This window comes from Blennius ocellaris (genome assembly GCF_963422515.1).
Source record: "Blennius ocellaris genome assembly, chromosome: 4".
Taxonomy (NCBI): domain Eukaryota; kingdom Metazoa; phylum Chordata; class Actinopteri; order Blenniiformes; family Blenniidae; genus Blennius; species Blennius ocellaris.
This window is the reverse complement of record NC_137653.1, coordinates 5,199,304-5,226,992: the sequence shown is the minus strand read 5'-3', so window position 1 is coordinate 5,226,992 and position 27,689 is coordinate 5,199,304. Positions and strand designations below refer to the sequence as shown.

Here is a 27,689-nt window from a genome sequence, read left to right as displayed (position 1 = left end):
AAAGATTAAATCTTGAATCCATATGCTGGATTAAATGGTAAGTACGTCAGCCAAACTGGAACATGACTCCAGTTTGATAGATTCTGGGTATTTCTGTGTGCAGTTTGCATAGTGTCTTTGTCATTGTTTTTGTTTGTTTTTTTTCTCAATACTCCCCAGAGACAGAGGCCCCATTTATACAACAACGAACACAAGTGTATCCGCAAAACTTTCTTCACTTTTGGAGTTCAGTGTAATTGGTGAATAGGGCATGTTAGAGCCAAATATGGAACAACGACCCAAATTGTAATAAAATATGATGTATAAAACCCAAAATGCAATAACTACTTGATAATGTAACAAAAGTGCCGAGCCCGAAATGTTATTCTAAAAAAAAAAAGCAATAAAACCTAAAATGTAACAACTGGTCAATAATGTAACAAGATCCTGAGCCCAAAACTTTAAATTTTTAAGATTATATTATGAGGCAGGCAAATATATTTTTCCCCGAATATTATAATAATTTTCTTACATCATAAAGTGAGTCAGTGTTTTATGATTGTAATTGAACTGCTTCAATTTGAATAACATTGAAAAAATGAGTTATACAAGTTTGGACTATTTGTTTATACATAATCTGTAATCTATTCATCCAATCATCAGTAAAAAAAAAAAAAAAAAAAAATATATATATATATATATATATATTATATATATATATGCATTAAACATATTAAGATTACAGTTGAATTTGTGCTAATGTTTTTGCATTATTTACCAGTTGTAACATTTTGGGTTTTACGACTTTATTTTAATTACATTTTTGGGCTCAGGACTTTTGTTACATTATCGACCAGTTATTACATTCCGGGTATCATTGCACTATATTTTATAACAAATTGGGCCGTTGTTAAATATCAGGCCCTAACAGGGATCCATTATGTGTAATGGTTAACACCCCATGCCAACTCCACTGTTGGACGGGAATGGCTCAAGTCCCCTATGACCACAAGTCAAATAAAGTGGTTTTAGAAGACTGATGGTTGAATAAATCTGTCATCCAGCTAAACTCGGTTTCATATGATCACCTGCATAAATCCAAACGTGTCGGACGGCTTGACCACATTTAAAAGAGATTGTCAGACGAGGGTCACTGTTGTCCAGAAGATTTATTAAAACACATTGAACAAATACACAGAATACAAATAAAAAGATGACAATTCACTTTTTTTTTCATTCAATTGCTATACAGCACAAATATCAGAACCATATAACACTGCTTGGAGCTCATTGTCTGTAAATGCTAGGTACACTACCGCCTCCCAAAAGTGAACCGTCATGTCAAACGTTTCACATGCTGTGCATTCACTGCAACAAAGGTGCCTTATCAGGGTCTTTTGGTAGCTTTTGAAGCCTTGTTAATAAGCACGTACATACATTGTTAACATATTTATAATATTAGACTGAAGCCTTATTTTTAAACAGACATTACATTCGTACCGACTTCAGTTTGATTGCATTTCATTTGAGTATTGTGTTTTCGACGTCATCTCGCACCCAATCGCTCCCAACATGATTTCGATTGATGAGCACGTACGTACGGGTGCGCATAGCAGTTTCTATGGCAAAACCATCTGGTAGACATTCATCTTTTTTTTTTCAGTTTAATACAAAAATCTATAGGACATGGACTTATCTCTGAAAAATCTTTCAAGTATTTACATGTTTCTGAGGTTCTATCTGTCAAGCAAACTAATACATGTCGTGGTCAAGTAAATGATGGCTATGGGCAGGAACACGGTCAACAAAACAGCATTGAGTTCACACTAAGGAAAAGTAGCGCCAAAACTGTTGCGATGCACTTCAAGGTTCATCTCGGAGTCGGATGATAAAGTTCTGGATTTGAGCTTTAAGTTAAAGCATGTTCAGAAACGGGGGAGCGAGTTGTGAATGAACGAGGGGGTCAGAGCAAGCACCTCAGGACAATCATTAGAATTGGCAAAAAGAGAGTAAGAAAATACACTCACCAACTTTGTACAACACTACCTCTTCACTTCAGATTAGTCAATCACATTTTTTTTTTTTTTTTAATTCCAACAATTTCAAATAAGTGCTGTGGCAATGGCAATAATAATAATAATACAAACAGGTAATGCCACTGGTCTTTGGAGAAAGAAAAAAAAAAAAGAAGAAATATGTTGATAAAGATTTGCATTTCTAGTCCAACCTTTCGGCAACACTTTCATAGAAAAATCAAACATAATTAGCTTAAATTTATAAAGGATAGTTTAACTTAGTGGATGGCCACTTTTGCCCACGATAATACGAGATGCAATGGACAACATATGTAGCTGTACCATACAAACGTGCTTCAACAGCAGGTAAAACAATAGGTGACAGCACATACTCTTGAAAGAACCAAATTTTAACTGAGGAAGCTAAAAGTGAAGACATCATCTAAGAGTAATGCTGTGCAACATTGGTCCTTAAAAGGTCATTAACATAGGCTTTTCCTTCAAAGTTGGGTTCAGCCTGCGGCGGCACCAGATACAGTCCAAACCCGTGTCGAGGAAATACACTGCATTAAAGAACAAATCATTCTGGATCATCTCCCCTAATGGCACCAAGTGACCAAATACATCTGATTTCATTTAAAATAAAGAGAAGCGAAAAACAAAAGCTCAGCTTGTGTCAAATACAAATCTTAAGGTGACGCTGCACCGTAAGCACATATGTTCTTATTTAGTCCTAACAGTTAAAAGGGAACTGGGAAAGTCCCTGGGATATAAGAGGGGAAAAAAAAAAACCCACCCCCCATCCAGGACTGGCCTCAGTCGCGCCTGAGTACCGAAGGCCTGCATGTGGATGTCGACCAGATGAGTTCCAGCCCACAGCGGTGCCTCACTGGTCATGGCCCCAGGGTTAAGCTCTACAGCCACTACTAACATTCAAATATAGAAAGAATCACAAATATTGTACCGTACACAGAAATATTCAGTCTTTTCTAAAATGCGTTAACAATCCTTTTTGCCGCGCCCTCTGCTATGCTCAGGTATCCCGACTTCTTCCATGTTTGTTTACATATTTTCACTATTATTAGACCTATGTGAGGTAAAATAAACAGCAGTCTCTAAGTATTTACAGTAAGCCAACCTTCACAGGTACTCCAGTCAAGTATAACTGCGGGGTTGCGCAGAGGCGACGTTCTCCGGGTGAACAGCAGGTGGCAGTCTTCAGAGGATTCACACAGGGTGTGTCCAGCTACTGCATACTTGATAATAGATGTTGGTGCTTTTAAATGAATGTTTTATCCATTGGTTACAACATGAATGGCAAAAAAAACAACAAAAAACAAACCCCCAATAACATGTGGTTGTTTAAATTAAACAAGATTGGCCCTTGGAAAAACGAATCTGCTATTCAACTGAAGACGTCCTCCATTTAATTCCTCTTTACAGGGAACGGATCCAGAGCGGCACAGTCACAGTGTACAGGGGAAGAGGCAGATGAGTGAAAGCACGCCCAAATAAAAAGTCTGACACAAACAACAGACGCATCCCATATCAGAACGAGCCACAATCGAGAGACTTAGCGCCACCAGTTCACTTGGCGTTGTAGTGCAGGCCTAAAAAATAAAAAAAGATTCTTTTCAAGAATTCTCGCTTCATCCTCCAAATCTGCAGCTTTTTTTTTTTTTTTTCCTCTCCGTAGAAGGTGTTTAAAAACAAATGCTGGAATACTTCTATAGTATCCTTAAAAGATAAAAGTGCAATTGTCAAGATAGAGATGTCTGCATTAATCAGAAATTAACTTGCCTTATCCACAGACAGCAGAGAGCCTGATTTTATACAGTCAGCAAGGAGCAGGAAACAGGAGGATGTGGAGAAGGGAGACGTACAGCAAGTCGCCCATAAAGAAACCATCCCACAGAGCTGGTTTAGTCCTCGATACAGATCACATCGCTGGGTTTGCCTGACTTGAGATCAGGTGTGGCGACGTCTCTCAACGAGTCAAGTGACTTCTTGTCCAAATGGCTTGTAGGGGGTGGCCCGTTAGAGGACACTGGGGAGGAAAAAGAGCTGACATTTAGTGGCTCACTGTAACAAGGTAAACGTTTAGATTTTTCTTATTTGAATAAAATCATATAATCCTTTACAAACAAAGCCATCCCCACAAACTAGATGTCCCTAATAAATGGAAAACCTTAAATTCACTAAAAAACTAAATAAAGACTTAATTTAAATAACTTTTATTTTTTTAATTTAATTAATTCAATTTATATATTTATTTATTTAATAAGGTTTGTTTCTTTTTCTTTATTTGTATGTTACTTTAAATGTTTAACATTAAATTCAATTTAAGAAATAATTTAATTACATCTTTTAAAGAATAAAAGCTTAATTCCGCTTACTTTTCTTATTTAGTAGTAGTAGTAGTAGTAGTAATACCAGTAATCGTAGTGGTTGTTGTTGTATTGTGAGGTAATGATGTCATAAACATCCCCTGATCCTCAAAGAAGCATGAACAGATACCGTTTTAACCCTCCTTACACTACGCAACCTATGATCGACCGGGGTGAACAAATTATTTTTCTAGGAGAGGGCACATAAATAAACTAATACTACTAAAGAGAGCTGAGCCATAGAGTCTTCTCAATTCAGCACAATATGGGTATAAATCTTATTTTAAAATAACTTCCTGCTCTGCAGCAGTCAAGCTCTTTTATATTTCCGCCTGTTTTATCTGATAATGGAGACACAAATTGTATTATTGTTTTGAAGCTCACAAGCACAAACGATATATGCTGAAAAAAAAAAAGCTGCCTTCTTTCAAAAACCCTATTGCATGCAGCATGCACACCAATTTTCTTTAGATGGTTTTTTTTTTAATTGATCCATCATGGGCCAATCAAGGACAGTCAGGGAGCTGCCTCTAAGCCACAGGCCGTACAATGCCCGGGTCTGATCTACAGCTACTTAGGATGGTTACCGCTGACATAAGGTCCAAGGGGCATCTGACTGTAGTTGACCATGGGCTGTCCACCGGGTCCTCGGAATCCTCCGCCAAAAGTGCTGCCATACATCTGGGAGCAGCTAAACGCACCCTGACCGAAAGGCTGAAAGAAAAAAAAAAAACCCACAACGGTTAATTATCTTGCTGCAAGCTACAAGCGCGTGTGAGTGTGTGCATGAGTTGATATAGTACAGTAAGATACACTTTATTGTCCCTATGGGGAAATATCTTCTGGCAAGTGAAGCTGTTGCTGAAAAGAAAAATTGCATTTCAAGCACAACCTTAAGAATCTGCGTTACTCCTCAACACCCCAGCACAAAGACACATAACTATATGATATAAGCAGCGCAGAATAAAACACTATAAATCGAAGCGCAAACACATTAAAATAAGAAAGGCACATTTAAACTGCTTCAACTTGAGGCTTCTTTGGAAAAACACAGCAAATTGTCTTCTGCTTATCACATATAATAACCCGGCTCCACCGTATCCTGAAATGCTGTCCGTCCCATATTATCCCATCAGAACAATTTGTTCTCTCTTTGGAGGTTTCTCCAGCTTTCAGCTATCAGGCTCCCGTCACGAGGAAATATCTCCCAGTTTCATTTTAGGGATGATAACACAGTCTACTTTTAAAATCAGGTTTGAAAATGTTCTATCGAATCAAATAGGCCATGTCGGATCATCATCTCATTAAGCTTCTATAGGTTTGCACTGCTTGGAGATTGTCTTTATCGCACTGAGCTTCATGCATACGTATGTCACTATTGCATGTTACCAGCACTATCTCCCTGCCTCTAAACCAGGGCTGTGACAAACACACTTTAGTTCAGCAGCCACATAAATCCCCTGTTGATGAAATCGTTTCTGCAACATTGTTTCTTTATCGACTGCTGTGGGTAATCGATTTGTGCAATATTCAGCATGTATGTATGTATGTATGTATGTATATATTTATAAGGATATGTGTGTAGTATATTTTCGTTTTTGTAATTATATATTTATATAGATATTTATGAAGTGTATATATGGTATATATTTACATAGATATGTATGAAATGTATATATGGTATATATTTATATAGCTGTATTAGGTAATTATAAGGATATCTGTGTACAAACTAAAGAATAGGTAATAAGGGGTGAAAAATTAACTCCTTTTTTGACACAATGTGCAGTGTTTTGTTATGTATTGGCTCTATGTTTATTTTATTTATGTTTACTTTTTCTTTCTTTTGTATGTACAAATAGTTAAAAAAAATGTTTTTATACATGTTCAAAATAAAAATAAAAAAATCATTCATTCATTCATGTGAATTCAACACTGAATGAAAAAAATAGTAAGAGCAAATACTTTTTATTAAGAACAAGTCTAATTGGACCCTCTGCAGACTGATTCTGGATTGTGCTTTGTACGTTTGACAGTCCTTCATGCAGTATCTCTGATAGTATCTCTTGTTTGTTTGTTTGTTTGTTGCTCCCTGTTTCTGTCCTTTCCTTTTCCTCTGATTCTGTCCCTTTAATTCCCAACCACTGCCGTCGAATGCAGAAAGCTCCTGGATGGGTTCTACAGAGGATTCATCCCTCTCAACTGACATCTATGCTTGCTCGTGTGGGACTGTTGTGTTTTGTCTGTGAAACAGCAAGAAGAGGTTTGTTATATAAATGAAAATGAACTGAACCGAATTCTAATTAAACCAAAAAAAAAAGCCATGTCCACATGGACGCTGAAAGTACCTGGCTGAAACAATCTGAAGATAAAACACTCTTGGAAAATTGCAGGAGACAGTTGAGAAGGAGACATGCTTTTTGTCGAACCCTTTGGGAGTGAGATGTGACGTTGAGCAGTGAAAGTAAACAACTTAAGGGAGATTTCTTTTTTCCTTTAACATTGCACCCGAGGAAACTCTTCCTTGGGGAAAAGACAGTTTTTGGTTTTTAAGCGAATAATGCAGTTGCTCAGTCGTGACTACAAACTACTATAAAGGGTTTAGGCCACAGCTTTTTTTATTCCTTAAGTTCATTCGACCATGCTGCGCACCTGAGTGGGCTTTGTTTCCTCCACTTCACCAGTCGCCGTGAGTTTCAGACGCGAAATTGGCTGTTTTACAACAAACGGCTCTGGTCACTTGGTGAGGAGGGTTTTTCTAAATCTCCCTGACCTGCTTGACAGCCACGTCCCGTCTCACCTGCTGCGGTGGGGGTTCGCTGCCGCGACTGGTGAGCCTGCTCAGGATGCTCCTCTCAGACATCTGCAGGCGGGCCGACACCGGCGGGATCCTGGACAACATGTTGGGCAGCCGTGTCACATCTGCTTTCATGTCACTCAGAAGCTCCTCCAGTTGGTTCAGCACTGTAAACGGCACGGGAGCACACAGTCAGGCGCTTTATTCTCACGCTCAGTTAATTCCAATTAAGAAAGAAAAGGAAAAAAAGAAGAAGAAGAAGGAACGCACATTAGGAAAACATGCGTAAAATGCATGTGAAACTTGCAAAAATGAAATTGCTCTGAAGCCCAAATTGTAAAAAAAAAAAAAAAAAAAGCTAATTAATTGTTTGTTCCAGAACCTGAAATCAACAACGGCCAAGAAATGAATGCCAAAGAACATTTTACTGGCTGAAAAACAACATTTTAAAACCATAATATTTTCACGCCTCGGTTTCCATACTGATGTTGGCCTCCTCCCAAACGTTCATTCTGCTAATCATCGCCATTTAGATGGTAAGCAAAATTAGCATAAAATAAAGGCACTTAAGTCAACCAGGATGATTTCTGGCTCCCTTCACAAAGATCGTCACGTAATGGGGGAAAATCCACGTGCCCTCTCTTTACCACCGCATTTCAGTCTTCATTCGTTTCTTCATTTGTGCATAACGTACTGCTTTAAAGGTTCAAATAGTTCCACAGTAAAAGCACACTTTTTTTAAAGTTTGCTTTTAAATACAGACTCTCCCGAGACCTGTGAGGAAGATGCAAGGGCAAACAACAAATATACTTACAGGGTATGTGCCTGAACAAGGGCAACAAAAATAAAAAAAGACAGAAGAAACTTTGATTCCACGTCTCGACACTCAAGAAAACGTCTTTAACTCAGCAGTTATACGAGAACTGAACTCTCACCTACATATTCCACTTCTCCTATCACCAGTCCTACGGCGGGAATTGGTAGATAAGCTTTTATGGAGTCACTGGTCATGAACCAGCAGGCGAGGCATAAACCCAACCTAATCACCAACCGCTGTGAGCCCTTGAGCAAGGCTCCGAAAAGCTCAAACGCTCCCCTGGCATGGAATAGTTGCTTCCTATTGCTCCTTCAGGATGGGTTAAAAGCACAAGACAAGACTTTACTGTGCATCACCGTGTCTAATAAAGGTGTTTTCGCGGCTTTTTATGAATCTTCAACCTATCTTACTTTACACACAGTGATCACTCTGATGCCTAATGTACTGTTGGTTTGGGGCACTAAGAATTTAGCAGCAGCCGCTTTCTATCCTGCAAGGTGGGAGGTGAGACCATGTGCACTTGTCAGCATTGGCTCCTCATGACACTGTCACCGCCTCACCGCCTTTCTTTTCTTTTGACCTCTTTTGATTTGGACACTACACGAGAGTTAAAGCACTGGAGTTGCTTCAACACTTTCTCAAATGTGTAATATATGGGTTATATCCCTATATTTGCCCTGAATGCACCATGAGTGTTATATATGTGTGAGTCGAGCGTGTCTCAAAACGAATAGACGTTCTATGAGTAACATGCAATGACAATTCAAGTCAATGCAACGCTATTTAAAATAAAACAATTTCGACGTTGCAATTAGCCTTATCTGAAGAAAAAATAGGAATATTTTGCAATAAAACCAATTCTGTACAGGATTCTAGTCTCCGTGTTTTCAGTGTTTTCTGGGGTGTCGGACCGCAGACCTTTGTGCAGTACAGCGTTAGCAGGCTTGTTCCCACCCAGGGACTCTTTGGACAGGTGCTGGTGGGACTCCGCCAGACACTCCACCTCAGCAAAGCGGGTGTTGAGAGCCATAGCCGGGTGACTGGGGTCCTGGGTCATATTCAGGTAAGCTGCCCGTCGCAGCTGCTCCTCAATCACCAGAGCCTGCTCTAACAACTGCAGTGGAAGGGAGAAAAAAAAAGAGGTGGTGTGTGAAACATGGACGTGACTGGCAGGGAAAGTTTGACTTCATCTGTATTCAGATATGAATTGCCTTAAAGCGGCGAGCCAGGAACTTGTTCTTCATCTCTAAGTAGTTGCCCTTGTGTATCTCAGTCTTGAAGGGCTCATTCAGTATGGCGTAGCGCGGGTCATTCTGGATGTCTTGCCAGCGAGCGTAGCCGTGTCTGCGATAAATTCCCCAGTCAGGGAAAACAAATGTGGGCGCAGGCGCTCGTTAAACACCTCAAGAAGAAGACGATAATAAGCATTGCTTCATATCACGCCTCGTGGTTTTTGTAAACATCGCGGGGCTGAGGAGAGGCCCGGCGCCTCAAGGTTTCACATCTGGGAAAGGATACGTCACAATGCCGGCGAGAAGCCAGTAGTCATGGCGGCGGTGCCAGATGTCATGCATCTTTCCGGAGGACAGCGCCGCTCGCTCCTCGGTCTGCCAGAGGGTGTGCAACTCTGACGGCGTGACGACAAACAAGAGAGTTTACAAAAACACCAGGTACAAATAAAGGGAACGTCTGCTAATGAGAATGAGGACATGCACATTCACACATGTTTCATTTAATTATACGTGGCTTTTTTTCTTCGACTATCCTATTCAACTTGCTCGTTACAGAGCAACTACAAACTGCAAATTCTGTGAAACTAACACCATGAAAATCACACTTGAAGCATCGTATATAAAGCATATATGAAGCTGGCTTACCAGTTATTATTTATATTATCATACATAGTTGTTCTTCCAGTACTAGTTTGCCTTGAGCACCACCCTAAAGATCTCTGGCGCCCCCCAGGGGAGGCACACCCCGTCCTTTGTGCTGATGTAAAAACCCAAACTGGCTATCAGGACAGTAAATCACATGTAATTGATGTTATTAGTGAGAATAGTTTCTGGAGTTGTCTATGTCAGGTTGTGATTCTCCAAACTAAAACAATTCTCATTTGAATTTCTGAGGTATGACGTGAAAATATGAGATGAAATAGAAGGTGGCAAGTAAAACAGTCTGTGTAATTTATTACTGTACTCTAGATCTGTTTTAAGGTCTGTACTTTACTTGAGTATTTATTTTTTTGTATTTTTTCTTCCTGGACCTGAAGTGAAATATCTGTACTGTCTGGTCTTTGCATTCTTACAATGAGCACATCCCTTGTTTTAACTTTGTGTTTACTCGGTCGAATTCAAGAGTAATCAAATGACATAGAGGATAGCTAGACTTACTGGGATTATTAGAGATTCTTTTTTCGTTTGCATTTTTTTATTTCAGAAAATAATTAGATTTCTCATTCAACACATTGGGACACATTGAATTACGATCTATGTGTATAACTCTATGTGCATATTGCACATCATGATTAAAAAGGCATCGTGTATCAATATAGGTAAAAAAAAAAAGTAATTTATGTTTTAATTTAAATTTTATATACTTTAAAACTGACTTGAATACTTTTGCACACAGATATTAGAAATTGTGAGGTAGTTTTTGCAGTTCAGTTCGTTAAGCAGTTTGTCAGTGGACAGACACAATTCCACTTACACATTACATAAACACATACTGTGATTATGTAATGTGTCTGAAATGGGTTGCAAGGACAACAATTAACTCTCAGGGAGAACCTATTTAGTGACAGTTAGTTGCTTGATAATTAATTAACAACTTTAAATTCATAATTTTGAGTTATATAATGTTGTGGTCATTAGTGAGAGATATCAATGTATTACAGATTACTCATTACAATAAAAGCTGATAATTTTGTGACTCCATAATGTAATTTTTGGATATGTTGCACATATATTTATATTACATACCACATGCACACCACAGATTTATACAGAAACTTTAAGAACATATGAATCACAAGTATTGATGAATATTGTTTGATAACAAATGCATCCAGCACTGCTGAACAACTCCATCTTATTGCGCTCTTTTAAAAGGAACGAGACAAATAACGCTGCAACTACTTATTCACGATTAAGCCATTTGCTTACCTGTGAAACCTCCATCGGCAATGTTAAACATGAACTTGGTTTTGTATCCATTTTTGTCCTCCTTTCTGCTCTCATCCATCTCATCCAAAGTGTCTTTGTCGCCATTTAATCGACCCTCTAATGCTTCTTCATTCTTCACATCATCTGCAATAGCGACATAAATGGCAGAACAATTTCAGGGGGACATATATCCACATAATGGGCTATTCATATAGTGGTTATGCTTTCCAAGGGAGCTCAGTTGTATCGCAATCTCTACCTGTTTAGCTCACGAATTCATGGCGTGCATACCTGGCTTATTTTCCTTGTCTTCCGTTTTTGCCAGAGGAGAACCCGTGTCTCCTTTTTCTGAGGGCTTCTCTGTTTCTTTACACGGCTCCACTGAGGAAACACACAGGAGGAAATATTAAATCAACACAACACAACCTTGCCATGTGAATGAAAAACCTGCGGCACGCGGCTCGTGCGCCACTCACTCTTGGGTGAGGGATGACTGGATGGCAGCTCTGTCTGTTTGAAAGCAGACTCTTTTGGGAGAGCAGATGGCTCGGTCTTTGTGGAGGGCGACTCGGTTCTCCTCCTCTCATCTCCCGTTTTCTCCTCTGAGCTGGCCTTGCTCTCTTCGCTGTCAGCTGCCTTTTCGGGTGCCGACGCCGGCTCCGCGCCGGAGGACTGCCGGGGCAAACACAGACAGGGCGGCAGGGGGGGGAAAAGTCAGGAAGAGGGCAGAGGAACGAGTGAGAGAGATGTCTGCGCTTGACAAAAGAGTCTTCTGAGGACAATAAGAGAGCTTGAGGTTACAGTGCGGTGACCCACGAGGACGACGAGACAAGCAAGGAGAGTGAAAGAGATCGAAAGTAATGTGTAGAAAAGGAGGACTTACTTCCTGCTCTAATAGCTTCTTGCTGTCTTGCTCGGTGGCTTCTTTGTCTTCGGCAGTAACCGGGAAAGACTCAGTCTTCTCTAGAAATCCACAAATCGACAACAGCTCAGGCTTTATTGCCCTTCCAAGCTTCTTCCGAGGATGTACATTTAATGAAGACTTGAGTGAGGAGGCTGTGCCCTGACCTGATGGGACGGGGGTGCCCGGCTGTGTCGCCACAGGACTGGCGGGAACCGGGGTGTTCGGGTCGGACGACAAGCTCTCAGTCAGCTTCTTCAGCTCCAAACCAATGGGAATCAGATCTGGAGAACTCAGCTTCCCGTTTACATGTTCAAACTCTTGCACCTACAACATAACAGATTGGATGAACTGTAGTAAATGAACTGGACTGTCAAGTAAACATGGTTCATCTGGACACGTCGTCAATGAAACATCAAATCGGTTTTAATTTTTTTCACTGGAGGTCATGTATTTAAAAAAAAAAGATTCAATAAAAGACAATCTACTTATTTACAAAGCACGAATCTCTGTTGGAGATACAACGTTTCTTCCCTCACCATGTAAAGGATAAACGTGAAAAGGTTAATGGGAAGACGAATGAGCTTATGAAATGTGCTGACTAGTTGCCACAGTAGGTCCCTGAGTGAAGCCCATAACCCTCAACTGCTCCTCGGGTAAAACACGGCCCATAGGCAGAGCCCACTGCTTTTACTACCTGTAGTTAAAGTTAACTGTGACCAGGACAGGTTACATGCCGAGAAATAATTTCCCCAAAGAACTCAACATAAAAAAAAAACCAGAAGAAGTTATTATGTGCAGATTCACAGAGAGACACCACACTAGGTAATTAATATGATTAAACCATGACTCTTTACAATGTCGAACATTACATCCAATTAGAATAAGATATATTCACTATATGGAAATGTGCCTTAAAACACCTCCTATTCCAGTGCAAGGAAAGCAACACATGATGAGCTCATTAGAGTATAAAATATAATTTCTATGTGTGAAGGTAATTGATTTTGTTTGCAAATAAAAATAATAAAAAAAACAAAAAAGACAGAGTAACTAGAGTGACTAGTTTTTTTTTATACGTAGATGATTAAACCTGTAGATTTTCCAGTTTTGCTTAAAATGGGAAAAGGTTTGCAGGTGGAACAGTGTTTCCTCTTCCTGCCTCTGCCTAGACAGATTGACCTAGTTTCTCTCGTGATCCCACACTGTTACAGCACAAGACTCAACGTTCTGTGAAGAGGATGTCTTTGCTCGAATAACCACCACCTTTTTCCTGACAAGGGACATGACTCCGATCCTGGTGAGAACATGCTGACGAGACAGTCCCTCACGGGGGACGCCATCTGCAAAGGTCTCCGCTCCATCTGCCCCCGGCTCACATAAATGCCTCATGAACAGAGACACGTAGGCCCTGATGAGAAAAGACATGTTACAGTTGATATAACAAAGGGGAAAAAAGGAAAAACCCTCCGAGGGAGCCAGCGATCATTTCAAAACTACTGTTAACAACTATGGAGGAAGTGTTACAGACTCAAGCAGGCGGAGCCGCAGCATTCGTAACAGAGGTACTTGTTGCAGTAGTTAAAGATGTATTACGAGAAGAACATAAAAAAAAAAAAAAAATGTCAAGGTGTAATTCTCATGCTTAAAGGCAAGGATGTGCCTGTCCGTCATCTGGATATTTGATTCCTTGTGAAGCTAAAATGAAGCTTGATTTCCTCTGACAGCTCCTTGTCAGTGATTCGTAGAGATAGATTGAAAACCTGAAGGCGAGGCGGACGTGGAGAACAGCCTGCCAGAGAATATCAGTTGTAATCTTTATCTATTTTAAACACATTCAATTAAATTAGCTTTCATGTTTTACTGCCATATTCAGTTTTTGTTTTTTTTTTACTTTATTTTCTACATGAATACAATGATTGACATTTTTTACAAGTGAAACGTATTACTTATATTTACCTTAAAAGTAGTATTATCAACGATATTAGTGTAACAGAGGCAGCATCACTATTAATAAAGAGAAAAACCACTAATATAGAATCTGTAGTCAAGAGCATCTTGTCAAAAGTTTAAACATATTTAAAGTCGCTTATTAGATTTTTCCATTCATGTTCCAACAAACCATGAAAATAATTCATTTGATTTGGATCAGAATTGTGATATTGTATGTCTGGCAGTGCTATGAAATAATATTCAAATTCACATAAAAATAACAGCAACAGCAGTATGACTAATATCCTCTACAGTGATATAAACACCAATCATTGTGTACTCATACTGGAAATACAACCACTACCAGTAATCATCACAGTCCAGTTTTAATTACTTTATTAGATTATATACCTTTTATTAATGTTAATTACTCTTTCGGTAATGATTTGATCAAATTCTTCTATTTGAGTATGCATGTACATTATATATATTTGGTCAAAGCGTATGTATCTGTTTACATGCATTTATTATGCTTTTAGTGTCCTTTTCAATCTATTCCGAAGCATTTAGCTTTGTGGGAAAAAAACAAAGTAATTTCAAAGTATTCACATACTTTTTGTTTGAGGTTACTGGTTATAATGTAGATAACTTTACTTTTGAAATATCACCCTGGGTCTGAATATGTAATCATGTCATGTCTATATCTGGTCTAAAATAAAGTGAGGAAACCCTGAGACTTGCGAGGCCAACTTTTCCAAACTTTGTCAGAGGGCTCTGGAGCCAACTGGACCTTGAATGACGACGCCCGCTCTGTAAAAGTAATGAAATGTCCCTGGGCTGCCTCTTTGCATGAAGGCAGGCACCTCCAGAATAGCCATGAAAAACCTAATTACAGCTTAATCAAACAGCAATACTTGGCCAGTGTCATAGTTTAGGCATGAAAGATGATGGGACATTACCTGAACTCACGCTCACTCTTCCCTCTCAAGTCCCTAACCAGCCAATGAGAGTTGAAAGCATCCTGCGGAGGCATGCCCCAACGCATGATGGCATTAAGGAAGGCTTTCCTCTGGCGGGCGTTGAACCCCAGTACCTGGAAATGATGACAGGGTCATGTAAGGAAGATTTTTCAGAGGAGGAAGCCCCCCCCCCCCAAAAAAAAAGAAAATCTGAATTAAAATTGGGAGTGTTAGCATGCGTGAACATTTTAATTAATTTCAAATCTACTGTATATTCAAATAAATACACTGAAACAGCTCTGAATTCTGAGAAAATGTTTCAACTTGAGCTGAGAAACTCAACCTGTAACATGTATGTCACTGTGTATTTTGGGATGGCGAAACCTCAACATGTGAGCGAATTAAAGAAGGCTGGAAAAAAACCTGGAGATTGTCGGATGAGAGGAAGGATAAAAATAGAAACGTTTCAATCTATTTTTAATGTACAAGATTGATGCTGTATCTCTTTAAAGAGGCTTTTGTACCAACCAGGATTCTCGGCACGTTTTGTAAACGCCTTTGAGAACCATGCACAATACTTCTGGCAAGTTACAGAACTATAAAATGCACATTACGACCATGCGAATACATTAAACATGCTGCGGTGGAGATGCACACCTCAATGCTCCCTCCAACACGAGCCAGCAAGGGTGGCAAAGGCTTATCTTTTTCGCCTTTCAGCTGCCGACGAGATTGTCTGCGTCCGCCTAAAAATAAGAAAAAGAAAGGAAAAAAAAGGACTTGTTAAAAATAGGTTTAATTTGAGATGCAACTTAAATGACTTGCATTGAGTTGGGACAGGTTTTTTTTGGGAAGGTGAGAGAGACAAAAGTTGAGATGGAAAAAAGGATGTTTACGACAAAGCTGCCAGGAAGGATGTGGTGAGGAAGGATGACACACAGTGTACTGGGGCAAGATGAATCCACTGTGGCATTCGTAAAACGCCGCCATAAGAGCCGAGTGTGCAAGTATGAAGGTTCAATCAAGGCAATGACTAGTTTTGTCGGCCTACCTTCAGGCCTCTCCTCGAAATCTTCGTCCTCGTCCTCGGACCCCACAGAGTACTCCGACTGATTGTCTGAAAGATCATCCTGCCATTCTGAGCCACACATCAAAGAGAAACAGTACATTGCGTTCGCTTCTGTTGGTGGCCACCTGGGGGCGCCATGGCACTGCAGATTACTACAGACCACTACAGTCGGGCAGCAGCGCATGCTGGACTACTACTCCTGTCCTCTGGGAGAGAGGTGAGAGTTGACAACCGGCAGACACTCACTCCAAACTTTGAGTGCTCTCTGAGCCGCGGTGGGCCCGAGAGCCTCCGCTCTCTTGAAAAAGTTCAAATGCAGGACAACTGCAATACACATGGAGAGCGCTAACTTATTTAGAAGGAGTGCTTTCAAGCCCCGTGCACAGACTCGACAAAGGTATGAGATTCAAGCGAGCTTGAGGTCTGTGCAACACATCCTGTGGCCAATTTGAGCGAGGCCAACACTTTCCGGTAGGACTTAATTGGGGGTAGGCCCACACTAAACTGTTTGGATAACACATGCCTCACACAAGGAAAAAGAAACTCATTCAGCAGGAAGTAAATGCAACAGCAATGTTCCGTTAGGCTGAAGATCATCGGCAGTTTTGACTTAATTGAAACTAAATGATTTTTGGGTTAACAGCTACGTTACAAGTTACGTTACATACTTTACCACTTTCTGAACCTCCGTTTGAATACCCTACATGATATGGGTGAGTCCATGACTCGCTGAAGTAGAATCAGTGTGTCAAAGATGAATATGTTTGTATAAATTAATATTTTAGCAAACAATAATGCAATAAATGCATAGAGATTAAATATTCTTCTTTCAAGGTCTCAAACTAGAAGCCATCAACCACTATATTTTTCTGTGTATCTGCCTTTGACAATGATATCTTTTATTTTGAAAATACTAATCTGGATATTAAGCAAAACGTATTATTTTGTGAGCGTTACAAGTTTAATCAAATGCGCATCACTCTCCATGCATGAGAGGTGACACCTTGGCTTTACTTGGATTTTTAAATAATTGATTGGATGCGCTTCATTTTGTCAGCCGTGAGAACTCATATAATTGTTATGTATGGAAGACATATTTTATCCACGCCATTTTAAGAAGATTCAAGCAGAAAGGGAGAGATCCATCGACCAAAAGGGCGTCTGTCCGTGCATTGATCGCAGCAAATTGAACAATGATTAGCGTCACAGAATATACGCCGTTGAAATTAAAATCCAAAATCTTTCAAGCATCTGCATCATCAGCAGAGACGTCTCACTTCAAAATCGCATTAAACTATCACTTTAAATTATGATATCCAACATCTAACATTGACCTAGTAATCACAGAAGACTCGGAGGGAATGTCCCGATCTTTAAAAGAATCGGTTTAGCAGTAATTAGTTCAGTTAAAGCTGTTCTTCATGCAGGCACTGGCCCACAGTGTTCCAGCAGCAAACACAAACGTCCTCAACAGTTGAGTGCAGAAACGCAGCTTCTTAAGTCCCTGGATAATCATCAAAAGACGAAAAAGAACTTTTCAGACAATAAACCACAAATGCGAACTTACAGATGGTTCCAAATAAAAAAGATAATGCCTCTCCGTTCTTTAAGATGTGCTTTTGGCTCCACTGCCACTTGTAAAGCGGCCAGTTGATAAGCCAGTAGCCAACAACCCAAAAGACACGACTTTCCTCTCTTCTTCCACGAAGATATTACATTGTGCATTTTTTACTCCCATTCAAACACGAGCGGAAATCCTGACGATATTTGACACTAAAGGGGAAATAGCAGGACATTGCTGTTGTTTTACAAACACTGCCACTAAGATGTGTCTGTATCACAATGTAAAAGATTAGCACCTTAAAAGCATTTGTGGTGGAGATATGTGAGAAAACATTGATCCGAGGGATGAGGGTCCTGATGGAGCAGCTCTGTATCTGTTGACAGGACCTACCTTGGTCTTCCTGGGTCGTGTCGTTGTAGTTGACCTGCTTTCGGATGCGTTTGCCTTTGCCCAGGTTTCGGGCCAGATCCTCCTGCTGCTGCTCGTAATGATGGCGGAGAAGTTTTTCCCAGTAGTCTGGGTCCACGTTCTCCTCCTGCTTTATGATCTCCCGCTCCACTTCCTCCTGAGTACCCACACACACACACACACACACAAACAAACAAACACACATACATACAACATCAGTAAATACTGTAAAGAAGTACTGAGGGACATATGAAGCTACTGCAAATCCTAACACAAGGACTGGTGAAAACGTATTCTCCAAACTTGGTATTCACGTTAATGGCCCATACTTGTGATTTATAAGGTCACATGATGAATTATGATGTGGTTGCCTTGGAAACAACACTACAAACTGGGTTTGGCCTCAGTGAAACAGCTCTGTCTATGTCTCTCCTTGTGCAGCTTGTCCTGAATCTAATGCATCAATGTTTCATTGCAAATTATGTCTAAAAATGAAGAAGTCCTTCGAGGAGGATCCAGTGCAGCAGTTGCTCATTTAAAGTAGTCTGTCCTGATAGAAATAATGTTGGAAGTATCACCAAAATACTTTTTGATTTGATTACAAATCACCACACATACATTCATATCTCGGAACAATTAAGAGCCGTCGATTCGTGTAACAAGCGTGTCCTCCAATCCCGGGGGGGGGGAACTGGAGTATCTGAATGGAACCGATTCTGGCATGATAAGAACGCGCATGCTGTGAGGTGAGACTGTGATCCACAAAATCAATTTGCCGCCCCGCCGCGATGCCAGTTAACCTGGCGTCACTGGTTAATTCTCACCTCTCCGTCTTCCTCCTTCACCACATACTGAGCCACCTTGAATGAGCTCAGGTACTCATTCATGTTCTGAATCTCAGTGTCTTCGGTGGCGTCCTGGCTGCGGTCCAACAGCTTTGAGATGGCATCGTCGTCATAGTGGATTACATTACCCTCCTCGCCATCCTTGTTTTCGCCTGTTGATAAGAATCTGATTTAATGACGAACAGGACAACCTTCCAGGCAGATAAAAATATGTAAATGTTGGTCTAGGGCCATTGCTAGGATCCATAAATTGCATAATAACTGATGCACTATCATCCTGTGACACCGTTACTGAAAGTGTGAGTGACGGGCACGATGGAAACTTATTCTGACAATCACAGTGAGCAACAACACCTTCAACTGTCTCAAGCCCCGGTCTCAATTTGTTTGGTAACATCAAACAATAGTGTTGTTTACACTGTGAAAATCAACTGGAGGTTTGGAACCTATCTCAAACTTTTGTTTTTTTGTGACTCAAATAAAACAGAAAACGTTTCATTGTTGGGAGATGGACGCACCCATGGCCCGTGCCGCTTCCATTTCGTCTTTGAAAAGCTCCTCGGTGCCAAACTTGAGAATGTCATCCAGCTCTTGTTTGGACATGGATCCGGTTTTGGAGCCCAGGCCGGGTCGCACCACCAAGTGGGTCAGCATCATTTTCCTCTTTGCGACTTGTGTGATTCGCTCCTCCACCGAGCCCCGAGTCACAAAACGATAGATCATCACCTTCCTGTTTTGGCCGATACGATGGGCTCTGCTAAAAGCCTGGGATGATGAAAAGGTGGCGAGACGCAAAGGGAGAAAGTTATAAATGGAATCAAAGCAAAGAGCAGGCGATGAAGTCGGCGGTGTTCTTCTAGTTTTAAGTGCAACAACAGCATGCGTCACAAAAAAAAAAAAGAAAAAAAATCTGTGAGAAATCAATACTTGGATGTCATTGTGAGGATTCCAGTCAGAGTCGTAGATGATGACCGTGTCTGCACTGGCCAGGTTGATGCCGAGGCCTCCGGCTCTCGTTGAAAGCAAGAAGCAAAACTGCTGTGCACCCGGTGCTGTGACACAAAACAAAGCAGAGCGTGGCTTTCCGTGTGCAGGAGGGTGCGAGTGAGCAAATGCAAAGTACAAGGGAAAACATGCAGGCTCACACACAGAGCTGCAAAATTTAGTCCAGCGACACAAACGTTATTATTTGTGTTATTAGCTCTTACAATACAATTGTATCATTCAAGCATTGTAAATATGGAATCTTAAGTTAATACATCTGACCACTTTAACCATTTTCTAACACATGAATTCATTAAGAAACAACCTCATGAGTAATCAATATGAGAGCTGCAGCTCTTCACCAAAACTCACCATTGAAACGGTCAATGGCCTCCTGCCTCAGGCCTCCTGTTATTCCTCCATCAATACGCTCATATTTATAACCCTCAAACTCCAGGAAATCCTCAAGCAGATCAAGCATCTTTGTCATCTGTAAACAAGACGTAATTACACTTTAAGCCAATTGGAATAATTAAGAAAAAATCGCTTTATACACCTAATAATTAAGGAGATGACATGATTGATGCTGTCAGGTCGAATTCGAGCTCAATAAGAGTCACTGTTTCTGGGTTCGGTGGAATACTTATTTAACTAATACCTGAGAAAATATGAGAACTCTGTGTCCTTCGTCTTTGAGTTTCTTGAGCATTTTCTGAAGCAGCGTCAGTTTTCCTGAGGATTTCACTAACTGGTTGCCATCATAGGAACCGTTGGGTAAAACAGGAGCCTCCTAAGAGATTAAAAAAAAAAAATAAAAAATGGAATCCATCAGCATCGGTTTGAGAAATAACCATGATTTTTGACTTTACAATGCAAGTAAATGTTGGTCTCAGTGCAGGCTGGTATGTTTGTATATATTTTCCTCACCACAGCAGCTACGGGGAAAAGGTAGGGGTGGTTGCAGCACTTCTTCAAGTCCATCATAATGTTGAGCAGGGACACTTGGTTTCCCCCACCCTTTGAGTTCAGAGCTTCAAAGTTCCGTGTCAAGATGAACTTGTAGTATTTTCTGCAGGAGAGAAGAGACGTGTCTCTCTTTTGGCAAGCAACATCCTGCAACATCATAGCCTGCTATGCAAGACTGTCTTTTAGGTTAAATAAAAAGGCTTTGCACATGACCGCAATGCGACATTTGCGGTAGTGATACGGTAAATGATCTTTTCCTGTCTTACTTCTGCATGGGACTGAGTTCCACTCTGACAATCAACTCTGTCTTTGCAGGCATGTTCTTGAAGACGTCGGCTTTCAGCCTCCTGAGCATGTGAGGTCCGAGCAGGTCGTGCAGTTTCTTGATCTGGTCCTCTTTAGAGATGTCGGCAAACTCCTCCAGGAACCCTTCCAGGTTACTGCGCAGAGGACATGGTCAGGTGAAGGCGAATCACAGTATCTGTATATCTAACAGGGCGCTATCAGGCACAGGATTTGGTATAAAGTGTAGTGATGATAGAAAAGTGGACAGAGGACTCACTTGAAGCGCTCTGGGGTGAGAAAGTTAAGCAGGTGGAAAAGCTCTTCCAGGTTGTTCTGAAGCGGAGTTCCAGTGAGCAGTAGCTTGTAGTAGATCTTATACCCATTGAGAATTCTGAAAAACTGAAAAATAGACACATTTGTCAGGATGGTGACGGGAAGTACTTAAGTGATAAAACACAAGGACAAGCCTGCAGTATCACATCTTTAACATTACCCTCATATCATAACTATCAGATGCAGGAAAAAAAACCAAATCATCACAAACGTGTGTTTCTCTGTAATAGCTATGTATTTTTCAGTTAACTCCATGTAAACCGTGAGCTAGCTAACTATTTATTATAGACAGACAGATAGATGCAGTTTATTGTTTCAGATGTGTCGTTTCTGCTTCCTTTCCAGTTTCTACCTTGGATTGGTTGTTCTTCAGTCTGTGAGCTTCATCTACCACCAGACAAGCCCATGTGATGGAGCCCAGGATGGCCTGATCTATAGTGATCAGCTCATAAGACGTCAGCAACACGTGGAACTTGATGGGCGTGTCTTTCTGCGAGGGGTAAAGAAATCCAATTTTATCGTTCTTAGATGTGGTGAGACATAATGGGAATTGGTATTTCGGTCAAGACAACCACATCTGCTCGCTTTAGACGCGTGTGACGTGGTCGTGTCGCAGAAGAGACGAGCATCAGCTGCAGTACCTTCATACGGAAAACCTTGCGTCCTGATTTCACTGCGTTGTCCTCGAAGGTGAACTCGTTGTCCCTGATGATTGCCCTGCTGTCTTTGTCTCCAGTGTACGTCAGCACATAGAAATCTGGAGCCCACATCTCAAACTCTCTCTCCCAGTTGATGATAGTGGAGAGGGGTGCACTTACTAGGAAAGGGCCCTTCGAGTGACCCTGACAGAAAGGGGGGGACAGACATGACAAAGACATTTCCAAAGAAGTATTATCACTCCTTTGTCGTTCTGATTGGTTAAATCTCAGTTCACATTAGCATTTCTATTAAAGCTATTCCTCCAGTGTGCTTTTCACATCGCTGTCAGTGAACCTTGACGCCACATGTGTTATGTAACAGGCAGGCTGAAATCAAGAAAATCTTTAAGGCTTACCTCTTTATATAGCGAGTAGAGAAACACTATTGTCTGCACGGTCTTTCCCAGCCCCATTTCATCGGCCAGGATTGTGTCTGTGCCCTGAGCCCACGAGAACCTCAACCAGTTCAGTCCTTCCAGTTGGTACGGGTGCAGCGTCCCCCCAGTGGCATTAATGTACCACGGCTGGTGCTCAAACTTGATGGTCGGCTAGTGAGGTGAACATATGTGTTATGAGAGAGGGAAAACGAGGCAACACTCAATTCAGTAGTTGCAGGATTTCACACTTGTAGCATGACTTTTAAGATATTGACAGAAGTGATCTGCTGCAGTGAGCAGCCAAGGATAGTAGTAGGATAGTAATCGCGTTGATTTTAAGGGAATTATTCAATGTATGTCACCTCAGTGCTTCTGAATATCACAACTTACATCTATTATGGGAGCATCAGGAGGAACCTCCCTCTTTGGATGGTCCTCTTTAACTTTCTTTCCTTTCCTCACCACAAGGGGGCGTTGATCCTCCCCTAATATTTGCTCTCTGACAAAAGAAATTGAACACAAATAATAAAAGAGGGGGGGGGGGGGGATCACAGAGAGAAAGGAAGACAGAAGGGCGATGACAGCAGGTGCCGACATATGCATTTGTTTATTTCTTTGTGTGAGAGATGAAATGATGACATTATCACAGAAAAAAATGTAATAAACTGCACACGATGCCTCTTACGAACCTGTGGTCCCAGTAGGACGCTTTATGGCCGTCGTACTCTGGGACGTCAAAGTCATCCACCTCCCAGGTGCACTGGTCATAGGGAAGGTCCCTCCACTTGATCAGGTAGTGAACGTCACCGTCCTTATCGAAACTACAAAGAGCACATGCAAAAGATGTTTGTGAGTTTTTAAGGTTGTAAAATACGTGTTGTGTCGCACAGTGGTGAGCTCTCTTGGCTGTGATCTTAAAGACAAACACTGTCATATTATTAACTGTTCAAAAATCAGCTTCTGTAAAGTACGGGGTCGAGTAAAAGCAAGATGACAGCAGGCATCAAACGTGTTGAACTCAAGAGCAGTTTAATTTCAAAATTGTCTGTGAAATAAAATTTTGAAGAAACCTGTGCCCCCCCCCAAAAAAAGAACCTAATGTGAGACTTTGACCACCTGTGGTTGAGTATCCGGTGGATCACCATCCACTCTGGTTTAATGCCGTAGCGGTAGAAGCGCTCCTCCATCACGGCATACTGGGGGTCTTTGCTCTTCCTTTTTTCATTATTGAGCTCCTCTTCTCCGGATCCATAGTCGTACGGCGGAGGCTCATCCATGTCGTTCTTGCGCTGGTAGTTTCGGTACATAACTGTGTGGTACAGCTCCAACTGCACAGCCACAAAGCACAATCATTTATTCTGGTTACTCAGATATCACTTTAAACATGCAGATTTTTGTAGATATGCAGATTCATCATCCAATTCTTCCAACAAAATAGGACTAATTTAACCTAAAACACCAAATAGCAGAGCAATCCTTAATGGCTGCAAACAAAATAAATTATGAAACTTATTTTCTTTCCAAAGATACTACATGGGACAAATCTAAGAAAAATAGAAAGAAACCAATGTCTTTCATCATGAAAGTAGATGCCAGCTACTTAATTGTGAATATTGGTTGCTTACAAACTGTGACTGCAGTTTGCACCTTGGATGATTCCACTAATGACACAACATCTGTGTGCACTCTGAAAAAGTCCCAAAAAGCAGAGCCATTCCATAATATATAGCAAACAACAAAGCCTCATTTGTCTTGTTCTGTATTTTTCAACATTAAAGCCGAGTTTTTGTGGCAGAAAAGAGCAGAAATGTCGACCCGAGACAAGACCTCCCCCTGGTGCCTCACCTGCAGTTCGCTGACCCATGAGCAGTGCCAGTATGAGAGGCCGGCCCACTTCACAAAGAACTCCCTCTCTGGGTGGCCCTTCAGCGGGGGCTTGGTCAGCGGATCAGCCGGCGTCCCATCGGGGCCTGCAGGAGGTTCAGCCGGCAGCGGGGGTTCCCCCCATGTCCAGTGCAGAATCTTTTGTACTTTTCCTTTGAGGGGAGGGCACTGAGACGATAAAGAGACGTGCAAGTTACTTCTCACATTTAAAGTCACATTATGGCCGCTTGAAAAAAATACATTATCTGATGTGAGGTGATAAATCTGTCCAGACACACTAAATTTTATTTGCTATCTTTATGTGACATGTTAAAAGACAAAACCAAGACACCATAAAACTAAAGATTAACTCATTATCTTTATATGTTATTATGAAATCAGCTATACATCACTCTGTTTACAATCCAGTGTTTGAATGAGTTTCCAAAGCATCAATAGAAGCACTTACTGATGGATGGAGAACGGATCAGGTCAAATATGGAAACATTGATTTCCAAATAAATCAACTTAATTCGGAGGGAGGTTTTATAGAATTCAATGCATCATGCAAGCATTAGAATAAGTAAATATCTAAGAAATTTAACTATTGAAATTAACACCATAATCATGAATATTTTCACACACTTGCCACGCATGATCATAAACCTTTGTCAATCATGCTGCTTTTAAATATGACGCAGGAAATAAGTGGGAAAATAAAAGTGTGAAAAAAGATGGATGCATGGATAAATTGTGTCTCGCTATGAAAGGCCTATGACGAACTGGTGGCCACTCCTGGACTCTCAATAAAACGTGGATAGCAGAAGGCTTGAGGGGACACGAAACATCCAAGATCACGGAGATGGAGATCAACTCACCATGCAGCGAGGACACAGCCACTCCCCGTTCGGTATCTCGGGCAGAGGCGGGTTGAGGCAGTGGATGTGGTAGGACGAAGGGCAGGTGTCACAACACAGAAGCTCTCCCCCATCTTTGCACACTCTGCAAAACTCCATGTGATCGTCCTCTTCTTCGGCCGCGGCCTCCTCCTCCTCATCTTCCTCGTCTTTGGCCTCCCACTGAATTCCCTCCTTCTCCTGAGGGACAGAGTGGAATTGAGCTGGTTTGGATATGAAACCGAGGCTTACTATCGCTTTAATTACAAAAACACCTATATGTGATATTTACGGTGTCTGTTTTCAGAGACTTGTGCGTGCCAGGACTCGCCTGCTGTCTGAAGTTGGTTATGAAGCATTCATAATGATTGTGTGAAATCATAAGGAAGCATTCTGTGAGCACAAATCTGACTGACTCCAGAAGAGGACTGTTCCTCACAGCGGCAAAAGCTTTAACTTGACCTATCACCTCGTAGATCAGTGGCGGTGAATCACCAGAGGAACCAAGCAAAAGTAAATCACAAGATGAATCCATAAAATCACAAAGTGTTTTAGCTTTGAAAAGGTTTTGTCGCTTGAAGGATTCCATCATTTTAAAGTAAATGTTGAATAAAGCAGGACAGTCACCGCTCACACACTAAGGGTGAAACAGGTGATAAATGACATTTGCATAAGAGTGCTAGTTAGAGGGTTTTACTTTCATCCTTTTCGAGGGCATTCCTTGAAAAAGCAAATTGAAATTTCTCCTAGTTTTGTGGAACAGCTTTAGTAAGTAACCTTTTTCTACTTTAGTGGGTTTTAAAATAAACATTCAGAATTAGTTTGCTACTTGTATTTCAATAATCACACTTATAAAATGTCCCATATCATATCTTATAAATGTCTCTACGTGAACAAAAAAGCCTTTGTGAAGAGCTACACAATCTGGTGTTTGACAATAAAATGTGTTAATTGCAAAAAAACAAAGTTGTTTGAATATGTCTACTTTAGGTACATTGGGCGTGTGTTTTAAAATTAGCGGGTTTTAACTTGTGCGTAGTGTGTATGATCAAATAGATAACGAAAAAAAATAATAATAACACAGCTCTTTGCATGATTCTAACCATTTTAAGAAATGGAACTTATCATGTATCAGTGTAAGCAGTAAGTTACTCGAGGGGATGCAGACGTTACCAGATATGGTCACGTACATGATAAAGAGGTAAAAGTGAAAGCCATAGTAAGTTTTGGCATTTTATTTTGCCTGTATTGTGTAATTCCATTACTTTGCATGAGATTTAACGAAAACAGCTTTTCTTTTTTCATAAAATTTATATCAGCTTCACAAGCTATTTATTGCTCAACAATCTATCATCCTGCTATGAAGTCAGGAATTATTTTAAAAACTTAGCAAGAACAGTGGAGCAAAGGCATGGTAAAAACTAACAGTAACTTTCTGATAATACTTAAGGTACATTTATCATTCTTTTAGTGCGTCAAATGCTATTTTATCACTTATATTGGTCCTTAAAGTTTGTTGGATGTTTGTTGTTTTTGGAAAAAGTACAACATTAAGATCTGTTTCACTGTATGTATATTTGATATTTAATTCCAACAGTGGGATTAACTTCAGTTTATGTTTACTTTTATTAGAGATGCCTCACAAGCAAAAAAACACACACAAAAAAAAGGTGCATTTGAACTTAGGTTATCTAAAATGTGAATTTTTCATTGAAGTCAGATAGGAAAGCATTGCCCATTTGGAACAAACTGTAATCAACCTCACTGATTGCCATTGTTTCCAAGTAACAAATAAATAAGTTTTAATTCATACTCTCATGATGTTCATTATAACTAAAGTGAGTTGCACTAAATGTTTTCATGTAATCCCAGATGATTGTAATGGGAATCTAATGGTTCTTTAAGATACTGAATCTCAGTAGTTCTGCAACATTGCCGTTCCCCCCAAAAAAAGGCAAATAAATTAAATGTATTTGAAGATGTACATACACAGTGTGGACAGCTCCATTTCCCCTCTGGGGCCTTTTCCATCTCTGGGTCCAGACAGACCAGGTGGTAGGCTCTGGGACAGGTGTCACACAGGATGATCTCTCCGCCCTGCTGGCAAACTTCACAGTAGTCCTGATGGTCTGTCTCGTAGCCATCGCCATCCTCCTCTGCACAACGCGAAAGAAGCAATCAAACGTCGGTCGCGTCGTGCAGCTGCTTGGTTATCGGCGGTAAAACGTTTCAAGTATTCACACAGTTATCCTGAGTGGCTTCTAAATGGAAATGAGGCTCCACGAGTGTGAGGGCAGGCGCTGCCGCGAAGGGCCATCTGCCTCCAGAAAGCACCCCCAAAATAAATAAAGCTTAAAAAAAAAAATTACATTTTAATTTCCTCATTACCCATAATCAAACAGTCTGGTTCTGAGGGATTTCGATGGGATTTTAGAGGGGTGGAAGATGGTTTG

The 27,689-nt window shown here is 40.7% G+C and overlaps 1 protein-coding gene across 1 annotated transcript in view; it reads right to left on the bottom strand.

Moving 5' to 3' along the window:
* Window positions 1-3,702: 3,702 nt before the first annotated feature.
* The window catches only part of chd5 (chromodomain helicase DNA binding protein 5), a 40,379-nt gene continuing 16,392 nt past the window's right edge, over window positions 3,703-27,689 (bottom strand). The window contains exons 8-40 of the mRNA XM_080494736.1: window positions 27,226-27,392; window positions 25,219-25,437; window positions 24,323-24,529; window positions 23,594-23,805; window positions 23,167-23,298; window positions 22,868-22,976; window positions 22,457-22,648; window positions 22,044-22,244; window positions 21,755-21,892; window positions 21,347-21,468; window positions 21,051-21,224; window positions 20,746-20,887; window positions 20,477-20,608; window positions 20,191-20,308; window positions 19,762-19,886; window positions 19,353-19,599; window positions 18,814-18,986; window positions 17,972-18,146; window positions 16,000-16,065; window positions 15,606-15,694; window positions 14,949-15,082; window positions 13,324-13,468; window positions 12,225-12,384; window positions 12,040-12,119; window positions 11,633-11,828; window positions 11,448-11,537; window positions 11,157-11,300; window positions 9,514-9,622; window positions 9,207-9,339; window positions 8,914-9,109; window positions 7,182-7,345; window positions 4,969-5,095; window positions 3,703-4,041 (exon numbers count right to left, since the gene is read on the bottom strand). Coding sequence (XP_080350862.1) covers window positions 3,917-4,041; window positions 4,969-5,095; window positions 7,182-7,345; window positions 8,914-9,109; window positions 9,207-9,339; window positions 9,514-9,622; window positions 11,157-11,300; window positions 11,448-11,537; window positions 11,633-11,828; window positions 12,040-12,119; window positions 12,225-12,384; window positions 13,324-13,468; window positions 14,949-15,082; window positions 15,606-15,694; window positions 16,000-16,065; window positions 17,972-18,146; window positions 18,814-18,986; window positions 19,353-19,599; window positions 19,762-19,886; window positions 20,191-20,308; window positions 20,477-20,608; window positions 20,746-20,887; window positions 21,051-21,224; window positions 21,347-21,468; window positions 21,755-21,892; window positions 22,044-22,244; window positions 22,457-22,648; window positions 22,868-22,976; window positions 23,167-23,298; window positions 23,594-23,805; window positions 24,323-24,529; window positions 25,219-25,437; window positions 27,226-27,392 — 4,943 coding nt within the window. The 3' untranslated portion in view covers window positions 3,703-3,916. The remainder of the gene's footprint in view (window positions 4,042-4,968; window positions 5,096-7,181; window positions 7,346-8,913; window positions 9,110-9,206; window positions 9,340-9,513; window positions 9,623-11,156; window positions 11,301-11,447; window positions 11,538-11,632; window positions 11,829-12,039; window positions 12,120-12,224; window positions 12,385-13,323; window positions 13,469-14,948; window positions 15,083-15,605; window positions 15,695-15,999; window positions 16,066-17,971; window positions 18,147-18,813; window positions 18,987-19,352; window positions 19,600-19,761; window positions 19,887-20,190; window positions 20,309-20,476; window positions 20,609-20,745; window positions 20,888-21,050; window positions 21,225-21,346; window positions 21,469-21,754; window positions 21,893-22,043; window positions 22,245-22,456; window positions 22,649-22,867; window positions 22,977-23,166; window positions 23,299-23,593; window positions 23,806-24,322; window positions 24,530-25,218; window positions 25,438-27,225; window positions 27,393-27,689) is intronic.